This window comes from Podarcis tiliguerta (genome assembly GCF_965153285.1).
Source record: "Podarcis tiliguerta genome assembly, chromosome: 8".
NCBI lineage: Eukaryota > Metazoa > Chordata > Lepidosauria > Squamata > Lacertidae > Podarcis > Podarcis tiliguerta.
The window spans coordinates 57,472,654-57,494,457 of record NC_139541.1 but is presented as its reverse complement, the minus strand read 5'-3'; the positions used below and the strand labels follow the sequence as shown (position 1 = coordinate 57,494,457).

At 45.5% G+C, this 21,804-nt stretch overlaps 1 protein-coding gene across 11 annotated transcripts in view; it reads left to right on the top strand.

Moving 5' to 3' along the window:
* CSMD2 (CUB and Sushi multiple domains 2) overlaps window positions 1–21,804 on the top strand; it is a 481,761-nt gene that overhangs the window by 345,305 nt on the left and 114,652 nt on the right. For all 11 annotated transcript variants that reach the window (XM_083453238.1, XM_083453235.1, XM_083453239.1 and 8 more), the window contains 9 exons: window positions 552–690; window positions 1,261–1,448; window positions 3,239–3,427; window positions 4,381–4,497; window positions 13,211–13,426; window positions 13,852–14,040; window positions 18,082–18,251; window positions 19,767–19,923; window positions 21,437–21,628. In XM_083453238.1, the coding sequence (XP_083309364.1) occupies window positions 552–690; window positions 1,261–1,448; window positions 3,239–3,427; window positions 4,381–4,497; window positions 13,211–13,426; window positions 13,852–14,040; window positions 18,082–18,251; window positions 19,767–19,923; window positions 21,437–21,628 (1,557 nt within the window). The remainder of the gene's footprint in view (window positions 1–551; window positions 691–1,260; window positions 1,449–3,238; window positions 3,428–4,380; window positions 4,498–13,210; window positions 13,427–13,851; window positions 14,041–18,081; window positions 18,252–19,766; window positions 19,924–21,436; window positions 21,629–21,804) is intronic.

Genomic DNA, 21,804 nt, shown 5'->3' with positions numbered 1-21,804 from the left:
GTTTAACCAGATACTTGTATAAGGGTTACCCTTCTTCTGAAGTGTTTGGATGATCAGATGAGGATGGGTCCCTGTCCCTTAACACAAACATGAAAGGGGAGACTTTGGAGGAAATACAGTTTGTCAGATGTGGGGTAAGAAGTTGCTCCAGCAGAATTTCCCTCCTCTTCAGAACAATTCAAAATAAATGACTTTGGTGTAGTTTTGTACACACTGTGTGTATAATGCGTGTTTCCCATTTCACCGCACCATTGCAGGCCATGCAATTGTAAGGGAGAATTTAAGCAATTCTCAAGGTGTGGCCTTACTTCTGCCAAGATTATTGTGAGATGGGGCCTGTTGACAGCCACCACTTTTCCTCTACAGAATCCCCTTTGGTATGATGGTATATGAAAATGTGGGGCTGTTCTGGGCATTTGGGGTTGAAAGTGAATAGCGGTTATTGGGAGCCTTCTGTGAGGTGGGGGAGGGGCATAAATGTGGGTGTGCGGCTGGCACTGATCTATTGGCCTAACATTTGTATTTTTGCTCCCCTCCCCACACGCTGACAGCTCCATGTGGTGGCCATCTGACCTCTCCAAGTGGAATGATCTTGTCTCCTGGCTGGCCTGGATTCTACAAAGATTCTCTGAACTGTGCGTGGGTCATAGAAGCTCAGCCAGGATACCCTATCAAAATTACATTTGACAGGTGGGTGCTATTATGATTTATTCCAACCAAATCACTTTCAAAATGCAAAAATAAATTTTAGAATAAAATAAAACAGTGTGGTTGCCAGATATGTGAGAACTGTGGCAAGCTTGAGATCCTTTGAATATTCTGTTTCAAATGAACTTTTGCCCCTTTAAGGACATACAAAGCTTCCTTATACCAAGTCAGACCATACTTCCATTTAGGTCAGACTTGTCTGCACTGGCAGACAGTGGTTCTCCAGCATTTCAAATGGGTTTCTTTCGCTGCCCAACCTGGAGATGCCAAGGATCAAGCCTGGTATGGGGTGTGTGTGTGTGTGTGTGTGTGTGTGTGTGAACACCTGCCTTTTGTGCGGTTGGAATGCAGCCTACTGTACAGGATTTGTATCTGTGGTTCCTCCCACTTTCGTCTTCGGCCCTTGCCCCTACTGGCACACAGGCCCCAGAAAGCGGCTCACGAGGCTCCATCAGCTGAAAAATATTCTGCAACTCTGGTTTAAAAGAAAGGGACGGGCAAATGGGGACGCAGGGAGTTGTTTTTACAGGCACTTCTCTCGCCCCATTGCAGATTTAAAACGGAGGTGAATTACGACACACTGGAAGTGCGCGATGGCAAGTCCTACTCGTCACCCTTGATAGGCGTCTATGACGGCACTCAGGTCCCCCAGTTCCTCATTAGCACCAGCAACTTCCTTTACCTCCTCTTCACAACTGACAAGAGCCACTCTGATGTCGGCTTTCAAATCCGCTATGAAAGTAAGTCAGGAAATGCAGGCAATTACGCCCTCACCAGTGTCATAAAATTACTCCTTATAACTGTCTGGAATATGCTCCCCCCCCCCCCGCCCCCATTCATCTTCTTTGCTTGGTTTGCACTATTGATACCAAATGTTAGAAGACCTTGAAATTCTTTTGTGTCAGTCACACCCTGTATATGGGGGACTCAGAAATGAAGCTTGATGTAGGGTGGGGACTTAGTGTTGAATGGAAATGAGAGTGTGATGGAGGGGAATATTTTGTAGATTCTTTGGATCCTGGGTCCAGTCATGTGGTGATGATATCATCCTTCATCATAGTTTTCTAGATCAGTCTTCCCTAGCCAGCTGCCCTCCTTTTTCTCCTTTTTTTTTCTTTTTTGGACAACAATTCCCATCATCCCTGACCATTGGCCATGTCAGCTGGAATGATGGGACACTGTAGTTCATAATATCTGGTGAGTTCCAGGCTGGGGAACACTGATTCCAAACCAGATTTAGTATATATTATTTTAAGGATGTCAAGTAAGCATCTTACAAAAATAATCTGTCCTGCTGAAATTTATATCAGGAATGATCCATCTCTCACTAGCTGGCTGCCCTCTTTGATTTAAGTTTCAACGCTCCCGCCGCCGCCGCCCCCGCCCCCCACACACACACAAGAGAAACATTTTGCAGAATCTTGAAATGAAATGTCAGGACAGCTTTATATATAAACCTATTTTAAAGATATTGGAGAATTTTGGCAGAAACATAAATGAAAGAATGAAATTTCCAGTGTTTGCTTCTGCAGCAGAAATCAACCCAACAAATATGATCATAGAGTTGTAAAGCTGGTGGGGACCCCAAGAGTCATTTAGGTCAACCCCCTGCAATGCAGGAATTGCAGCTAGTCATAATTCACAATTATTGTTGTTTTCAACCCTTAAACGCTATGCAATGATATGTAATTGATCACTGCTCCCACCCCAATTTGCATTGTGTTTCCCTTGCATAGTTCCAGGCCTTTTCCCCCCATTTCTTGTTACATTACCAGATCAGAATGAAAGCAACCTCATATCCAAAGTGCACCCTGATCAGCTGGCAGCCCAACATGATGTATATTACTCAAAAGTAAATTCGTTGAGTTCAATGGGATTTAATCCCAAGTAAATGTACAGAGGATTGCAGCCCAAGACAGAGTCCTAAAATCATTACCTATTGACAGAGCCAGCCCGCCCATGACACAGGGGGTAAGCTCCCACCTCAGGTGGTTGAAGTGCAAGAGGCCGCACTCTGCCCACCCCAACACTTCCACCAACTAGAGGGAGGGGTTCTGGCATGTAGCATTTCTGCTCATCTTCCCTGCCCTCAGATGGAGAAGCTGAGAGAACAGTCATACTTTGAGGAGGACCCAGGTTCCCGCCAAGTACTGTGGAACTGGGGTGCAGCAGGGCGGCCCAGGAGGCAGCAATCCCTATTTTGCTTCAGGTGGTGAAACAGGGTGGGCCACCCCTGCTTATTGTGCAGAGTTATGTCTATCTCTGAGGTGTGATTCTCTCCCCACCCCCGCTTCTGCCTCCAAATACCTTGAAGTTGAGTCAATGTGATAAGCAAGTAAATTTAAGACAATGTGATATTCAATTAAACTTAAGTGTTTCTCTTATTTTGTTATCACTCTAGTATCTTTTGGTTGTGAAGTGGCTTATAAACCTGCAAATAAATAAGTATAAATGTAGCGTTTAATGCTTTCAGTGGCCAAATATGTGCCCAGGACCAGCAGCCAAACCTCTCCCTCTGTGTTCTTTGCAGCTGTAAAACTCCAATCAGACCACTGCCTGGACCCAGGGATTCCTGTCAGTGGGCAACGACATGGGGACGATTTCTATGTGGGGGCCTTGGTGACCTTCAGCTGTGACGCAGGCTACACCTTGAGTGACAGTGAAGCTTTGGAGTGCGAACCTAATTTTCAGTGGAGCAGGCCTCTTCCTAGCTGCGAGGGTAAGAGCTGAGCATTGAAAAGCTGAAAAGTTTGGGCTTGAAGAATAATAACAACAGAGCACTATGCCATTGGCCCCATCCATCCTTCTCTACTGCTCATCATGAAGCAAAATGGCTCATAGCCTTGTTTCCAAAATAGATTCTATGTTTCTCTTCTCTTTTGCTGTTTTCTTTATTCCGCTTGTTACCATAACCAATTCTTATTTATGTAAACCTTAGGGAATTAGGATTCAAGTGTGCCGACTCTTCAGGGGATGAGGCCAGGGTTCAGAGTGGAGCAGAGTATTGTTGTCAGGCCCAGTCATGGATTATACATACTAAACCAGAAGCACTTGCATCAGAGAAGGCGCCAGCACTCTCTGTTGCTTTCCTCTCTGACTTGGAGGCCACAAAACAACAAAATGATCAATAGAAGCAGTTAAGAGCAGGTTTTAAAACATTGAAAAATAATTAAATTAAATGATGAGTTAAAAAACAGATTAAAACACCGGCCAGCTTTCTGCATACCTGGGTAGATGTGTGCAAACAAAACAGAAAAAAAATTTAGCCGGTGCTGAAAAGAGTGCAGAGAAGGTGCCTGCCTGATATGAATAGAAAATTGGGGTGAGTGGACACTTTAAAACCTCATGGAAGCAAGGTGGAAGTAAACCATAATTAACTGAGAGAGGATGGAAAAACAGGGCAGGGTCAGGGGCCACTTATGAGACCGCCTTACCCCACATGTGCCCACACAACGACTTCAGTCAGTGGAACAATTCAAGCAGGTGCCTTCAGTACTGCTAAATTGTCATAAAGGCTGTCCAATAGCATCAGGCTGCCTAGCCCAAGCAAGGCTGAAAACCAGGCAGCGGCTGGGGAGGTGCTTGGGTCTTTGCTAAGCAACTGCTCCTCCCTCCCCACCTCTGAGAGCTCTGGCTTTTAATGTCTCCTCTTCTTCTCTTGCTTGATCACAGCTCTCTGTGGAGGCTACATCCGTGGTTCCAGTGGCACTGTGCTTTCTCCAGGCTTCCCAGATTTCTACCCCAACAATTTGAACTGCACTTGGATTATAGAAGCTTCTCATGGCAAAGGTAACTCACGTGACATGCTCCCACCTTTCATCCCACGGGGGGTGGAAAGAAAGGATCTAGCTCTGTGGGTCTCCAGTTGATCCTCAGAGCAGGGAGGTGTCCCTCCACCACATTTTCTGAGGTTACCATGAAGTGGAAGGACTAAAAACATACTCTGGAGCAACATAGTGCAAAAGGTACATCCCTCTGTGGTTCAAGTCCCAGCGCAGCCTACTGCCTACTTCTGCAGTATGGAAATACTAATGAAACAATGCTGTTGTAATAGTTGTCAGATAATGTATTGGCTTTGAAATGCACTGTGGCACTTATAAATACAGTGATATTGATAGAACCTCCATGAATGATAAAACTGAAAGGATAGTAGTTTCCCTTGTTTTATGAGAAAATGTACTCAAAGACAGCATGAAGTAAGGAGCTCTATACCTGCTCCCTGTCTTTTGTGGCATGCCCCTCAATCAAGAACCAAACTCTCTCCTATTTCCCAGTTCCTCAGTTTTTCACCGTGCTGAAGTGGAATGGAATGTGGAACTGCAATAGATAGGCAGGCATTTCCTGCTTTTTTTATTTTTGCAATCTTCCAACACTGTTTTCATGACCTCCTCACTGCTTTGCTTCTAATCATCTTTGCCCTGTGATGGGGTGCAGTCCTGGGCTACATAACCTCTGCCACACCCTTTCACCTGTACCCCTCTGGCTGTGGTATAAATCTGCTGCAGGCCATACTAGCACACCCTGCCCTCAATGCAATTCCTCAGCTGCAAAGGATTTGCTGGTTCCTCTGCTAATTCATGCTGATTTGGGACAAAGTTGGGACTTGAAGAAATGCTGCTGCAAACAGCCAGATTTTTAAAAGGGGAAAGAGAGAGGAAATCAGGCACATAAGTGCACATTAATTTTGAGCTGCATTCAGCAGCTCTGCTCTTTGAGTTCTGCTAGATACCAGCACAATGGGAGCCACTATCAATCAGTTCTGTGATGCCAATTGTATTAAGGCAGATAAACCAGTCACTGAAAAGCGCAACGCATTAGTGCAGGCGTTACACACTGTGCAAGGTACCCCACAGAGCAGGAGCAATCCACTCTTCATTAATCCACTCAGCCCTGGATTCTCTCTTCTGATGAGAGGCTTCCCATTATCCTACCGCTATGCTTAACGTGCAGCACACAGAGCCTGACACTCTCCCGTAAGATGTAATTCGTGCAGCTCCTTGTTTTCCTGAAGATCAAAGAGCGGCTTCCGACCACCCTATGTGAGCAGCGTCTGCAAGCCGTGTGGGGCCATGTGATGTGGATCCCAGGACACCTTTGCTTGAAATTGTTCATTTTGGGAAAGGCTGTGGGGCCTTTTGTGTCAGCCTTAGGGGGCCAGAGTGAATTATGAATAGTGGAGCCAATATGGTTGGTGTAAGCTGTCATGTCCCAAGGAACATTCAAAAGCCCTTGGGAGGCAGATGGAATCAGAAGCTCATGAAGGGGCCAGGAACTGGTAGTGCAGGCAAGAGTCCAGTTTGTTACTCAAATCCAGGAGCACAAACACAGGATAAATATTGAAGGCAGTCAGATACAGAGTTTTCAGGACCTTGGACAGGTCAGTGGAGAGCTGATTACTTGTTCCAAGGACATCTGAGCTCAAAACTGACCCAAACCAGCTTTCCATGGCCCCAACTCCATCCCTGACTTGGGAGAGGAGGACCTTTAAGGGCCAGTCCTTGATCCTGAATCTGAGTACTCTTTCACCTATCCACCTCCCCTCACTTGGAGCACTACCTGCATTGAAGAGCAGGAACTGGAGCCCATGACATACCTAGCAGGGAAGGTTCTCATCCCATGGGAAAGTTTGGCTTAAGCAGTTTCTGGGGTGTCCTTGTTCAAGGGTCTTGTGCCTTTTGGTACCTTCCAGTGCATAAGTCTGTGCTAAGGAGTATAAAGGCCCACCAGATTTGGGAAGGGGCAGCTCACCTTAATCCGGGGGTGTGGAACCTGTGACCCTCAAACTGTTGTTGGCTTCCTATTCCCATGAGCCACAGGTAGAATGGCCAGTGGTCTTGTATGATGAGAGTTATAGCCTGACCACATCTGGAGGGCCACAGATTCCCCATCCCTGCCTGAATCCCATTGTTGGAGCAGAGCAGATCATACCATGAAGTGCAGCAATCAGAAGGTCCTGCTCTGTTGACAGGGCCATGGGAGAAAGCCAGTCTCCTGGAATTATTCATATCAGGCCAGCTAATCCTGAAGCTTTGTACTGCCAGACAATCTGTCAGAGCTGAGCTGCAGGCAGCCATTGAGCAGGAGCCAGGAGTTCACATCAAGGTCAGAGACTGGTGTCAAGAGGGAAAGCAGAATCCAGTAGCAAGAGGCCAGCAATGAGGATTGCTGCTCAGGCAATGTCTCAGCCTGAAGAGGAAGGTTTTATTAGTCCCTCTTGTTGAGGAGAGCCAGGCCCTGGGGGGAGGGGCAGGATAGAGAGAATGTGGGCAATTAACTTGGACCTCACCCATGAAGAGGGTGAAATAAAGTGCAATGTTGCTGTTTTTTTCAAAACAATCAGAACATTTCCCCCACTCCCAATGTAATAATACGGGTCAGTGTTTCACCCGGTTGCAGAAGTAATTTCAGTGTTTTGAGTTTTCCCCACAGCTCCATTTGCTGTGCTGTTGACATGAGGATCTGTCCATTGGCCTGTTGTTCCACCAGCAAACCTAATCAACATTTAGTCCATACACTCCATCCCTCCTCTCCTCTGCTGATTGACTGATAGCTCCATTGACCTGTCCTCCAGCCAGGCTGTCACCCCAGCCAAGAACAGCAGGGTCACTTCCTGGCTCTGCCACAACCCTTGACTTTGTATCTGATGTGTTTATTAGTTGATGAAACATGATCCCAGATGTGGAAGAAATCCTGCTATTTGCAAGGGACTTTTTCTGCTTTTCTCTTCCAGTTTTTGAGACATTCGGTTCTTATTCAAGCGTTCTACTCATCAGTTCAACCGGGACACAAAGGGGGTGGGTGGGAAGAGGGGTGGGCTATGTAGTCTCTCCTCCCATGCTGCAAATGTCAGCCTCCCTCCCTCTAGTGTATCTGCATGCAGTGCAGATGTCTGTGGGCATGAGGCCTTTGTTCACACGGATGCACTTGCTAAGGCTTCCATGCAGTTGCAGCTGGTGGGCCTTCATGACACCCTCTCTTCTGTTTTCAATAGTGTGTGTTGCTGCTGATTACTTTTTAAAGAAGTGTTTATTGCGTTTTCAGAAATAACAATACCTGTCTATCTAGGTGTGCTTGTTTTCCTGAGAAAATAACATGATTTTGACAAACAATGCAATGAAAAGGAATTAGTGCAGGGTGGGGCCATTAGCTTTCAGGCTGATTCTCAGAGCCTTAAAAGGGACCAGAGATACACTAGCCAATCTGGATGGACAGACTCATTCTAGTACCTGGAAACGCTTTACCTACTAGGGAGATATTAAAAACTGCAATCCTGCCTGCTCGCCATACAGGGGAGCTGTGCACCAACCTCCACAGGCTTCCACTGCCCAGTTCTCAAAACAGAGGCAGGTATTCTCCTTTCCCCCCCTGTGTCTTAAGAAGGATCTAACACATAGATCCCCTCCCCTCCCGCACACATTTTCCTAGGGCCATAGTCTTGCTTTTTTTCACTTGGGGTTTTTACCTGCTTGCTTAGTCTTTCTGTCTCCCCGTCTCCCCCCCCCCCCCCAGCTTGACTTGCACAGACTGTCAGAGAGGTTTGATGTCTCATGGTCTCCGGGAGGTACAGCAGAATCATGCCCATTTGCATATCAAGGATCTTGACGTCTCTGATCCAACCTTGCAAATGTAGCCATGGCTGCCTTTGAAAACTAAGAAAGCAAACTCTCCTTCTTACCAACTTAAAGCTAAGCACGGTGCTTTCTGTTATCCATTGGAATTAAGTTGCTAGCCTTTTAAATCCTGTGCTATCAAAGCTTTGAGGCTGCCAGCTTTTCTTCCTATACATGGTTGCTTTACAGTTAGCTGCCCCCTCCTCCTTGCTACTGCTGAATGTTTTTTTGATCACAACGGTCCCCAGGCACTGATCAATCCCTAAGAAGGATTTCAGCCCTTCATAGGGAGCCACTATTGGAAGACAGAACACGGTTGGTTTCAACCCAATATGATAAGAAACAGGTTTTTATCCCCAGGCAAGGAATCTTCACCCTTAAGTAGTGTTCTGCTATGAGTGAAGTCGCAATACGGAGGCAAGGCCATGTAGCACCCTGGACAGCTCCATGCAGGGCTCTGGCTGGAGGCTTCATGAGTGCAGAGCTCAGAGGTTGCCTCAGCAGGGATCATCCTCAAAACTGAGCTTTCAACAGGAGTTGCAGCTCTCAGTTACTAGCTCATCTGCCTTTGATGAAAAAAGCCTCTTCATTTGCAAGGGCCCAGTTTCCTTTAATATTCCTTGACTTTAATGGAGCAGAGGAGAATGTGGTTTCTGGAGTCTTCTGTTAGTGGAGGACAACATAGCAAGCTGGTGGTACTGGAACAAGGGCTCCTCTTCCAGATGTGCTTTTAGTTCATTATGTATATCTGGGGCTGGCCATGATGGCAGTTTCAAGCCTGAATGCGTCATTAATATCAGACTGGAAGAAGCCACCTGATTAGCCGGGCCTAGGTGATTCAGACACTTGGCACAGCCAAATGGAAACCCCACTTCACTGGAAAACAGTTCTCCAAATTGATTGGCAAGGTGAATCAGTAGAAGCAGATAATTAAGTAGTATTACCCTAAAATAGGGGTCATGGCTCTCACTCAAGTGGCTTTTTTTAAGGATCAGAAAAATTAATACATTGATCTATTAGCAATTAATTCATGGAGCTTCCATTTTCATAGGTAGTATACCTTTGAATACCAGGTAACATAAGAGAAGTGACAAAGGCGGGCTATTGCTTTCATACCTTGTGAGCTTCCCAAAACCATCTGGCTGGCAGTTGGAATGATGAGTGAAATCAACCCTTGGCATCTTGATCCCCCAAGTTAATTATAAGTTCTTGCAAAGGAGTGATGGGAGAATAGCATGGATGCATTCTTGTAGGGCTCTGACAGGACAATTATTCATCAAAGGTTGCTAGTCCTCATGGCTATATATTACCTCCAGAATCAGAGGCAATATGCCACTGAATACCACCTGTTGAGGGTCAAACAGCAGGACAGCACTATGCCATTGGCTACACCTCATTGTTAATGAAGAGAGAACTGAACCACAAGTTCTAGTTGGATAGCATGCTAATATTGGCTTAGCACAGTGTAGTATGGGAGTAAAAAAAAGAGAGAGAGACCAGGGAGGTGCAAAGTATTTGCAAGCTCCTCTCCCAGAGCCTACGTTTTCACACTGTCCTCGTAAGCCATAACTTTCTTTTGCAAGCTTCTGCATTAGCACTGGTAGCCTCAACCCACAACTGCTGCTTCTCTCCCTTTCCCAATCACAGGTCACTGAGTGACTGAGGTAGTGACTGAGGTACCATCATAGCACTCCCTAGCCTATCAGATCCTGCTTCACAGTGTTGTCAGTGAGGGTAAATGTGGGCAATATGAGTAAGAGCAATGCTTCCTAGAGCAGTCATGCAGGTGATCCAAGCCAGTCAGATACATAGTGAATATGAGGATGTCGCTGTACTGCATAACCAATCAGATATTTCTACATGCTATCATGGAGGGCACCGACAACAACTGACAATCTCAGTATGCAGATGGATAATTCTTAAGGAGGGTTGGGGCGGGGGAGATGTATTTGGCACAGTTGATCATTTTTTGTACCGACCGTGAGTGGCTTTGGCTCAGTCCAAGGTTTTACTCATGTTTTAGCACCGTAGAGATAAGACTTTCCCCCATGTTCGCCTCCCAGCTGTGATTCTCTGTGCTTTTAATCTCTTTTCTGTGTGGCCAAGAGAACTTATCTGCATTATGGACTAATGAGCTGTAAAATTACAGTTTAAAAATAAATCTATTTTTAAGACATTAAAATGCATCAGAAAGAAAGAAAGAAATCCCAGTATATTTGTAAGAGATTAGATAGCTAAGAATCCAGCTCGACCAATTTGTCTGGCAGGACCCGGGTTTGCTAAGAATAAAAAGCAAAGCTCAGTTTCAGCAAGGAATGTTGGACCTGCTTTTAATGCCAATGGTCGCTCTCTGAACATGTGAAATTCAAGTAAATAAAGAAGGGAATGCCTTGGGTCATGTGCAGAGTGCTTTTGTCTCCACCCTTCACCACAGTGTATGTTCAGAATGATGTACCTTACAGTATTGTTCAGTTTTTACTTCCCTGTATATCACTTGTATGACAAGCTGCTAAGTGTGTCAGCCAACTCCACAGCCCTGGTGTGTGACCAGAATACCCTTTTCAGCATGCTTTGATCTGTGATGAATGGGTGTTTAAGGGAATAAGCTGCAAATCAGGACATCCCTAGTTCAAATGTTGATATGACCCTAAACTCACTCAGGGCCTTAGGCAAGTCACAACCTCTCCCCGAGCCTTCCAACTGCAGGATTGTGTAAGAATGAGTGATATAATGTAGGTACAGCAGTTGTGAAGTATTACTAATTACGTTTCTATCACGCATCTAAGTTGCAACTGGCAATATCATAGAGCATTTCTTCCAGCAGCCTTTGAGCTCAGGGACCTCTCTCTATGGGGTTTCCCAAAGAGAAGCACACTGCCTGATCCAGGGCATATTTACCAAGAAAGAAGCCTCAGTTAGATTAATACTAGAGATGTCAAGAGGATTTTTCTAGATCCATTACACTGTCATTCGCAAAAGCGGATGCAAATTTGCATAACATTTTCATATGTTGTGTGCCGTGTGTGCATTTGTACCCTTTTTCACAGATGGCTGGAAGGCCCCAAAATATATCGGCAACTACATGCAAATAACGTGTCTGACAGACTGAATCTTAGGAGGTGAAGCTTTCCCCCATAACTGTACCTCCATACTAAAAAAGAAAGAAAGAAAAAAGGCTTCATCTGTTGAATTTCTGCCTGACGCACAGCTATTAAAGGCACAAGGCCAGGCATGGCATTTGCCATATTCAAAGGTGGCAGGCGTATATGTCAAAAGAGATTTCAGATTTACAGCAACTAAGGTTCAGATGGCCGTGCTTGGATAAATTGAAGCATAAATTGTTAAAAAGCAAACAGTGCATCCTAAGAGCATTTGTAGTGGTTATTTATTTATAATGCGTAATTACAGCGATGTTATGAGCATGGGTCAAACAGCCACCCTTCCCTTTGCTTTGCTTTTTTTTGCTTTTTTCTAGCAAAAGTAAAGATAAAAATCTGAGCCTTTGAAATAGGCATACTCACTTAGGCATTTATACCAGCAGCACCAATCCACCCCCAAGGAGCCCCTTGTTTTTCCCAGGGGTGGGAAAGCAGCAAATCACTCCTCCCACATTGCTCCTATAATCTGCTTAATATCTCCCCAGCTGCCTCACCCCCCCAAAAAAAAAACCCTAATATGACATGAGACTAGATAGAAACACTGAACTATACTGCAGGGTTTTTTCTCTCTCTCTCAGCCCTCCACCAGCAACACTGGACAATTTTGCTGGGCTGATGCAACCAACTCTTTCTCAACCGCAGCTGCCTCTTGCTTGCAACATGGAGGTCCTAATGGTGGGCTTTATTTGCATTAGAATGTTTTTTAAAAAAATGTTTGCACACTCAGAACAGAAGTAAAATTGAACCTCAGTTGGAAAGAGCATGTGTTCCTGTCTGCGCTGCTACCTTTTGCTTTCTCTACCAGGGAAGATAAAAACACAGCTTCTGTCTGTGGAGTCCCTTCACAGGGAGCCAGACGACCTCTTTTCTAATGTCTACTTCTAGAGAAAAGTCATAGAGTGACACATGCATCAAGGCAGACCAAAATATAGCCTTCAAAAAAGGAGTCAGGGAGTCTGAACTCTAGAGATGGGACTTCCTGGGCCTTACCCAGACTTGTTTTTTTTTAAAAAAGACCTTTTCAGGAAAGAAGTGAGAATGAAATCTCAGAGTCGGAGCCATCTTATGACTCTGGGCCCAGTGCAGTAGCGCTTCTCCACTGTACCTCCTCTCAAGCCCCAAGGCTTTTACCTACATACAAATCCAGGTTCAGGGCTCTGTGTGAGCTGTGATTCCACACATGAGAGTAGAAAAGGAGTGCAGGTTTCACATGATGTTATATAAAGTGCATAGTTCATGAGTATCTCACTATTATCATTTGCTATTTGTTTAGAAGTCAAGTTTCTAATCCGTATGACTGAAAGCAAAAAGTGAGAATGGCCCCTAAATAAGGATGAAATGTCCCCATTTATTTTTATTTTTGTTATTTATTAACTTTAATGCAGGCACTGCTTCAATCAAATCAGCAGCTCCAACCTGCAGCTGCTTCAACTTCCTTTACATATCCCTGATATCCGATTTAGACTTCCAGTGTTTGAGGCCAGCTCCTTGTCCCATTCCATAATAAGAATAAAATATGTAAAACAGTAAAATAGAAAAGCAAACTTTCTTTAGACTGCCTTGGCTGTCGTCTTTTCGGAGTGAAAAGCTGGTTCTTTGAAAAACACTGTGTACCGTGGAACTCAGTGGCTCGGTGAATGGTCAATTCTAATGCTGCTGCTGCTGCTGCTCAACCATGTTTCTCAACACATATCTTTGAACTGGGGTGCCTCCCTGCATTGTGTCACTCCACAGGTGTCTTCTTCACCTTCCACACCTTCCACTTGGAGAGTGGCCACGACTACCTGCTGATCACGGAGAATGGGAGCTTCAGCCAGCCACTGAAACAGCTCACTGGCTCCCACCTGCCTGCTCCTTTCAGCGCTGGCCTCTTCGGGAACTTCTCTGCTCAAATCCGCTTCATTTCGGACTTCTCCATTTCTTATGAGGGCTTCAACATCACCTTTTCAGGTAGGCACTGTTTTTCCTTTAAAACAAGGGTAGCTAACCTACAGCATTTATCCACCTTCCTAAATATTTTGATGTGGCTGTCTGATACACACACACACACATGGCCTTTTCTGCTTCCTCCTTAACTACACAATCCTTACAGCTTTATTTTTGTGTGTGTGTGTGTGTCCAAAATGCCTCCAGTCACCAAAACTCAGGCAACTAATCTTTCAAAGGAACATTTGTGCCCTTGCAGCTCTGACGTGACATGAAGGTGTTAAGTCAAGAGCTCAGGAAGTAGGAAGAGCCTTGTAGGAATGGGCAATGCTGGATCCTTATGGAGAATAAAGCAATGCGCTCTACATGGGGCTGCCCTTGAATTGTGGGAGAAGAAAAACTCTTGGCTTGCTCAGTAATGCCATGCCTGCTTTTTGTCTGTCTGTCAGAATATGACCTAGAGCCTTGTGACGAGCCAGAAGTGCCGGTCTACAGCATCCGCAAGGGCCTTCAGTTTGGTGTGGGGGATGTCTTAACCTTCTCCTGCTTCCCTGGGTACCGGCTGGAGGGCGTCTCGCGCATTACCTGCCTGGGCGGTAGACGGCGTGTGTGGAGTTCGCCTCTGCCAAGGTGTGTTGGTAGGTGGTCACGTGCTTTAATTTTGCTTGGGCAATCTACCATGTCATAATGTTACACGGGCAAATAGCTAGTCCTCTGTGGGGTTGTGGGCTTTCTCAGTGCCAACACGCAGGAAGCGTTGGAGGGACAAGGTGGGGCAAGGCAAGTGAAAGGCGTATAGGAGGATCTGTCTTGCATTCTATTGCGCCACACACATGTGGAGTTTCTCTGACAACAGGGAGCTGGAGCATGTGCAGAGGAAGGTGACCAAAAGTCTGGAAACCAAGCTTTATGAGGAATGGTTAAGGGAGTTGGGTATGCTTAGCCTGGAAAAGAGGAGTCTAAGATGGGGTACAATAGCCATCTTCAAATAGCTAAAGGGCTGTCACATGGAAGATGGAGCAAGCTTGTTTTTTCTGCCCTGGAGGGTAGAATCCAAACCAATGGCTTCAAGTTAAAAAGAAAGGAAATTCCAACTAAACATTAGGAAGCATTCTCTGAAAGTAAGAGCTGTCAGAAAGTGGAATGGACTCACTTGGAAGGTGGTAGATTTTCCATCCAATGTTTTAAGCAGAGGTTGCTTAAAACATGTGTGATGTATGCTTTAGCTGAGATTCCTGCATTGGAAGGGGTTGGTCTAGATGACCCTCAGGATCCCTTCTACAATTCTCGACAAGCAAAGACCTGGAGAAAGCTGGGTCGTCACATGCAGTTAAAACATTAGAACAGCTTTCCATCTGCACTGTCATTCCTCCTAAGCATAGGCAGGTGAAATCAGGACTTGAGAGCATAGGTAGCTTAAACCATGGTGGCAAAACTCAGCAAATTCTTGTGATCAAATCCTGACTTAATAATCCAGAACATGAACAAGTGGTGTGCACCTGGTCCAAGCCCCTTTCTGGAAGCTTCGTTCCTTCCATCATGGAAGCAGGTGAACAAGCCAGAGCTTTATCGGAGCTGCCTGTTCTGTGCAAACCTAAAAACTATGGTTAATGGTCTACAATAGAGCTCTTTTTTTCCCAGCTGAAGGGCTTCATTATCTAATAATTAACTCTCTGGGTGTCACAAACCTGTGGTGGGCAGGATCAGAGGCAAAAGATGGATGAGACTAGAGGCTGAAATGAGTGGAGCAAAATATGTGGGTTACTTTCTACAGGAGGCTACAATCTAGCCACACAGTTCTTCTCCTTCCGCAGCTCTGGTGTTTTCCTGCTCATTAATTGAGGCCTATTCAATTTTTAGTTTGCTTATCTGCATCTTATTTAGACTCTGACTTCAGACACAATAGCCTCTGGATTTCCCTCCCTGACATCCTTTTGCTCAGTACAGCTAAGTCTTTTCAAACTGCTAGTAGTTAGCTCTCAGTGGGAGGTTAGCCAGTTTTCCGACATTTTTTTCTGTTAACGATCAGCTAACAATGGATTTGTTCAAAGGGCTTCTTTGCCTGTACTTAAATAGGAAGACGGGGAGGGGGGAATCTATACTCCCCCACCCCCCTCAGTGAATTGCAGCAGCAAATTGCAGCCTGTAAAGGTATTAGACATTATTATAGCCAGCTCCTCTTCTACTCAAGTTTTGGCTCTTGTCTCCGCACCAACCACCCCACATTCAATGGTAGCACCTGCCACTTTCAGCTCAGTTATGGCAGATCTTCCCAGTTGGCCAGATTCTCCTGCATCTCAGAGCCAGATCAGGTGGGCCCATGAATTCCCCTCCTTCTGGAAGTACTCTAGTTACAGGGGATGTTACAATGGAAGGCCAGCAGGAGGCTCTGCTCTTGCTTTGGTTGAGGAGCGCTCACTACACAGGGAGAGGAGGACAACAGAATATCTCCCTGATGAAGGAGAGCAAGCAGTTCACCAGCTCAATAACTCACAGGGAAGATCTTCCTCAACTGAATTTAGAGGAATTTCCTCATTCCCTGGAAACCTCTCTCTGATCTAAGGTGTTCATGCAGCTCACTCTAGCATGAATCCGGTGTTTCAACCTCATTACTCAGCTGTCGAAAAACAGCCTTTACTTCAGAAGACAGCATTGTTAATTCCCGAATTTCCTCCAGCTATACTGCACCTTCTCAAGGAAGCTCTATTAGTAGATCTAGCTAAGGAAGTAATTTTCCCTCGACTACCTCTCAGTGTCCAGGTGTTCTTCACCAACAATCTCTATTTGCTGCCCCCACTCCTCCACTTCTAGGAGGCAGCCTAGAGTGTGACCTTCATGCAGGGGTCCTAGTCCCACCTCAGGTGCTCTGTTTCCATTGAAGACCTTGACTCATATCATCATCATGATGGTGATTATGATGATGAATGCAGTGGTGAATCAATACCATGTCTACTAGGTATAAGTAGAGCAATTAGGAGACTGAGACCCCTGTAGACATGCCAAAACATTTACTGTGAGCACTGGAAAATATGTGTGAATGTATTTGTGGACTGCAAAGCCTCAGAACACAAGCCTTTTGAGGACCTGGAGGTTTTCTTTTGCTGAAGATCCATTTTCCTGAATTAAATATGCTGAAGTGCTCCCTCGGTAATTTTGCCACTCTCAATAATCAGGAGCCTAATGAGTTCCATAAAGACACATGTGCTAATTGCACTTCTTAAAAGGTTGTGTTACACCAGATGCTAGCAATCCCTGGGTTGGCTGTAACATTGGGTGACTGTAGGAGACTTGCACAGGGCAGCGCATTAAAACGGGCAATGAAATGCTTTGCCTGCAGCAAGTGACAGAAGCAGATCTCTGTTCCCACTTTGGTATATGCCTTCCACAACCTGGTGCTCTCAAAGCATTTTGGACTACAGTTCCCATAAGCACAACTCTTCCTGAGGCCCTGGAACGTCAATGCCAATCAGAGGTAACAATTCTGAGTCGCATAGTCTGACCTGGAAGAAGAAGATGTCTTCCTATGCTGTCATTGGTGAAACTGTGGGGAACTCTCAGGACCACTGTCTTCCTGTTGCCTTCCCTGGTCAACTTGGCTGTTCGCAAGGGAATCTTGAAGTTGGCTTTGCTTTTACTGGAGCTGGGGGATATGGCTGGTTCGATATTTCAGTCAAGGTGAGGTTGTTTCCAGTCCCTCTGCTGGGCAGCAGGCTGGTCTGCTATAACTCAGAGTTCCTCAATGTGTGTGCCATGGCCGGAAGGAGTTAAATGGTGTTATGGAAACTTCCCTGTAGAAGCCAGTTCTGAAACATGCAAATTCTATGTGCATCAGCCTCCTTTCTGTGTTCCCAACCTCTTCATGTTGAATGAGGTCTGCAGGTCTAGTTACAGGTAGGTAGCCATGTTGGTCTGCCGTAGTCGATACAAAATAAAAAAAAATCCTTCCAGTAGAACCTTAGAGACCAACTAAGTTTAGTTTTGGTATGAGCTTTCGTGTGCAAGGACACTTCTTTAGATACAAGTGTGCATGCACACGAAAGCTCATACCAAAACCAAACTTAGTTGGTCTCTAAGGTGCTACTGGAAGGGGGGAGGAAATATTTTGTTTTGAGGTCTGCAGGGTTGGGGTTTTTGTTATTGTTTTTTACTCACATTTGCCTGAGCTCAAATGGAAAGCTTCGCAGGAGCAGAGACTGTGCTCTATCAGTATCCTTTGCACAGATAGTTCTGCCTCTGTTCAAGTAAACACAAGAACCCGCTGCAGACCTCCCCCACTCAGTGGGGACGTTCAGCACAGGGTTCGCATGTGCACTTCTTCCACTGGGTTTTCATGCTCAGGGAAGTGCCTGAACGTGCCCTTGCTTACTTTAAAATGTGGTAAGCTGGTCCTCTTGGGAATGGAGGAAACACCATCCCTGCTTACCCTGCTGTGGGTGGGATCCTGAACTTCTTCTCCAAAGTCCTGCCTCAATGGCACTGCTTTCTTTTCTGTGGTTCATAGGAGTTTTAGCATGTGTTTGTGTTGGATCTAGAATTCTGTGTATGTATGTGTGTAGATAGGAGAATTTGTGCACATCCCAACCCAGATAGGGAACATACCAAAGGTGTGTGTGCTCACGCTTTATACTAGTGGCCTGTTCCGGAAATATTAAAACCCAACACTCTGCATCTCTCTGTAGCTGAATGCGGCTCCTCCGTAACCGGCACTCAAGGCGTCCTGCTGTCCCCAAACTACCCTCTGAACTACAACAACAACCACGAATGTATCTACTCCATCCAGACACAGCCAGGGAAAGGAATTCAACTCAAAGCCAGGACTTTCAGCCTGGAGGCCCGGGATGTCTTGAAGGTAATGGCTAATTATCTGGTGGGCAGATGAAAGGCTTACAATGAGGAAAAACCACTCATCTCCAAATGGATTAATCCTGAGCAGAATTTGCAACCCTGCCAAGCAGAAACCAGCTGTCAGAGTACAATTGCTTCCCAAATGTTGACAGCCTAGATTTTCTCAAACCTTTGCCAGAGAAAACATCTTCAAAATGGTGGTTGATGTTTCAATGAAAAGTTCTTGGGAAAGCATATCTGCCTCTTTAAGAAGACGGGATGATGTTGGTGACTAGGCTTTGGGTTTCTGTCTTTTTCCCCAAAGTGCTATCCATCTATCATTTTATTTCATTTCATATTTTTTTATAAAGTGCTTAGTACTAAGGACTCATCTTTACCTCCATTTGCCCTGCCTCTTTCATCTGGGAAAGTGAGTTTTCTTCGTACTGCCATTTGTTCTAGTTTAATGCCAAAGAGCTAAATCCTCTTCAGTACACTGATTCACAATATACAACACTTTCCTTGGATTTGGGGTGAGGAGTGGGACAGGGATGGCTTATTACGAGGTGGTTTACGACACAGGGAAATACAGAACACCTTTAACACGACCTGAGGCCCCGGGCACTCTTTTTCCTTAGTTTCCACCTTACATGTTCATCTTTCTCCTCCCTTCTCATTCTCTTTCTGTCTTCTTTCTCCTCTTCTGCTTCTTAAAAGACCAAGCAAAACCCTCCAACAGAAAAATAATGTAGCCACCAGGGGAGTTCCAGTGAACACTATCTAATACACTTCTGGGCCACTCGTTGCAGCTTTTCATTGATTTATCAGTTTGATTGATTGGATGAAACTTTTTATTTGACTGAAAAGCTGCCCCCCTCCCAGTTAATTAGGTAACACCCTTTTTTGGGGAACATTTTATACATGCATTTAATTGTGCTGTTTTAGCACTGACATGTTTGCTGACCTGGAAGGGCAGAATATGAATTTAATAAATAATAATATAAGCTGCAGCAGCTTCTCATTTCACCCTTATCCCAGAAAGAATGTCACTTTTAATATTGTGGTTCCTGTGAGATACATTTATTTCCTCAATCATATGCAAATTTATGCTAATTTAACAAATAATCTGATTAATCCATTAAAATGTCATTAATTGGGTGATGAGGGGTATCATTTCCACCCCCCATGGTGACAACCAATTTCCCACAAAAAGAGCAGGGCATTGTGAGAAATCTGCACTAGACACAGCTTAGCAGAACTTTGAAAACCTCTGGGAAATCTCACTTCTCTTCTAGCAACCCCTGAAAACCACCAGAAATATCTCCCATTTCACAATGAATGGGACTAAGAAATTGGGGAGGGGCATTCACTCAACTCTAATTGATATAATGCCATCAGTGTTTATAGGTAAGAAAAGCAGAAAATGAGCAGAATTATTATCCAGAAGGAGGCATTGGGTCAAGACAATGCAAAGGCTGGGGGTGGGCAGAATTGTGGGGAGCGGCCCATCCTCAGTTGCAATTCTTTTTCCCTTTTCCAGATCTATGATGGCAACAATAACTCTGCTCGCCTCCTGGGCACCTTCAGCCGGACAGAGATGTTGGGCCTCAGTGTCAACAGCACCTCCAGCTCCATGTGGCTCGAATTCATCTCAGATGGCAACAGCACAAGTCAAGGATTCGAACTGCAGTTTTCTAGTAAGTCCATAGACAACCTTGCTGTGACACAAGGCCTAAAAGCTGGGTCATCATCGTATGGGACTCCTACGTTTCTTGCAGAGGGAGGAAACTGTTTCCAGCCAGTGGACTGCATGTCTTGTGCCCTAAACCCTGTAGGACATTTTGACAGGTGTGGGGGGCTGGCCACTAGGTACATTCAACTAGCAGCCCGATGTTCTAGCCTCTGAGCACAGCCCCTAGTTCCCATGAAGTCCCCCACCCCCAGTGTTATTTTGTAGTGCTTTCTCTCAATATGTGATCCCAAGCACATCTTTGGGAACACCTGGTATGAATAGCAACAAAGCTTCTGGCCATAGTTCTTCCCCTTGCCGGCCTTGGCTTCAGCCTTGCTTGTGTTAGCTAACAAATAGGAATGGGGCTCTTCCCCCTGGGGAGAAGCTAGTTAATACACCCTGGTTAATAAGCTCTTTTGCCTGTATCCTGACTTAAGCACAGGACAACTTGATAGGCAAAGGTAACATGGTTGAGGCTGCCGATCAGTGAAACAGCATTGAACTTGGAGCTGAGAAATGTGTGGTTTAGTGGGCAATGCAGCCTGTGCTTTGGGAGCAGATTTTCTTCTCTCCCGAAAGCAGCTGTGAGGAACCAGAAGGCTGCATTTGAGAGCTTGTAGGTCACATTCAGCTCAAGGGCTGCCAGTTGCCCATCACTATTTTGGGGCCTTCAGCAAATAGCAAGGTTGTGTGATGTGGTGGATCACCAATGCTTTATTTTCTAAAATAGGAGATGGTTACCCAGAAATTGGCCCTGGAAGTCCTGTCACCTATTCCAGTTCTATTGCTGTTGCAATATTTATGTACTCAGCTGCAAACTCTTCTTTATTATTACTTGCCTGTTATTGCTCTGCTTTCCTTTGGACCACATCAGTGAAACTGAGAGAGGGGTCTTGTTGTCTGGATAGCCCAGGACTTCCATACACACTGTCCAGGAATGTTTCCTGGGGAGGTTACTTTGGTGCTGCTAACACAGTGGTTGGACTTAACTCCCAAATGTGCCCTCCAATGTCCCTTGAGACAGACGAATGCCAACTATAGTTATTCCTTTTGCTTGTTAGTTATCATTACTGTATGCCTTCAGTGGTTCAATCCTGGCAAGGTTATGGTGCTGAGATCCTGGGAGCACTCAGATTATTGATTTATTATTAATTGAATTTACGCCTAACACTTTCTCCCAAAGGAGCCCACCAAATCCCTGGGTAAACAGGAATGTTGTCAAATTCCTCTTAAAATTAAATAACGATGGAGAGAGATGCTCTTTACTATGGAGAACATTCTGCAAATGTGGAACCACTACTGAAAAGGCCCTGTCACAGGTCAGTGGCAATTGGGCAGGCCCTGGTGATAGTTCTACCAACAAACCCTCATCTGCCAGTGGAAGTTGCAGTTGTGACCAGGTTATGCTGATGCAATGGCATGGATTGGGCCAGGCAAGGTCTCCAAAATAACAAGTTTCTTCTCTCTTCTGCTTTGAGGTTTTGAGCTGATCAAGTGTGAGGACCCCGGCATCCCGCAGTTTGGCTACAAAGTCCACGACGAAGGGCACTTTGCGGGCAGCTCGGTCTCTTTCAACTGTGACCCTGGCTACACATTGCGAGGGAGCCGGGTGCTGGCTTGCTTGACTGGGGAGCGGCGAGCCTGGGATCAGCCACTCCCCATCTGCGTAGGTATGACTCCTCCCTTTAGTGTGACCACCCACCCACTTGGGTCACTTTTAGCATGACTGCTGTGGGGCCATTGTCTGAGGAGCTGGATGATTTTGACAGTGGTGGCTGGTGCCATTTGGGGCTGCTGCGGTGGAAGGCAAGGAGCCCAGACAGTAGGTGGAGGTAGAGCTAATGAC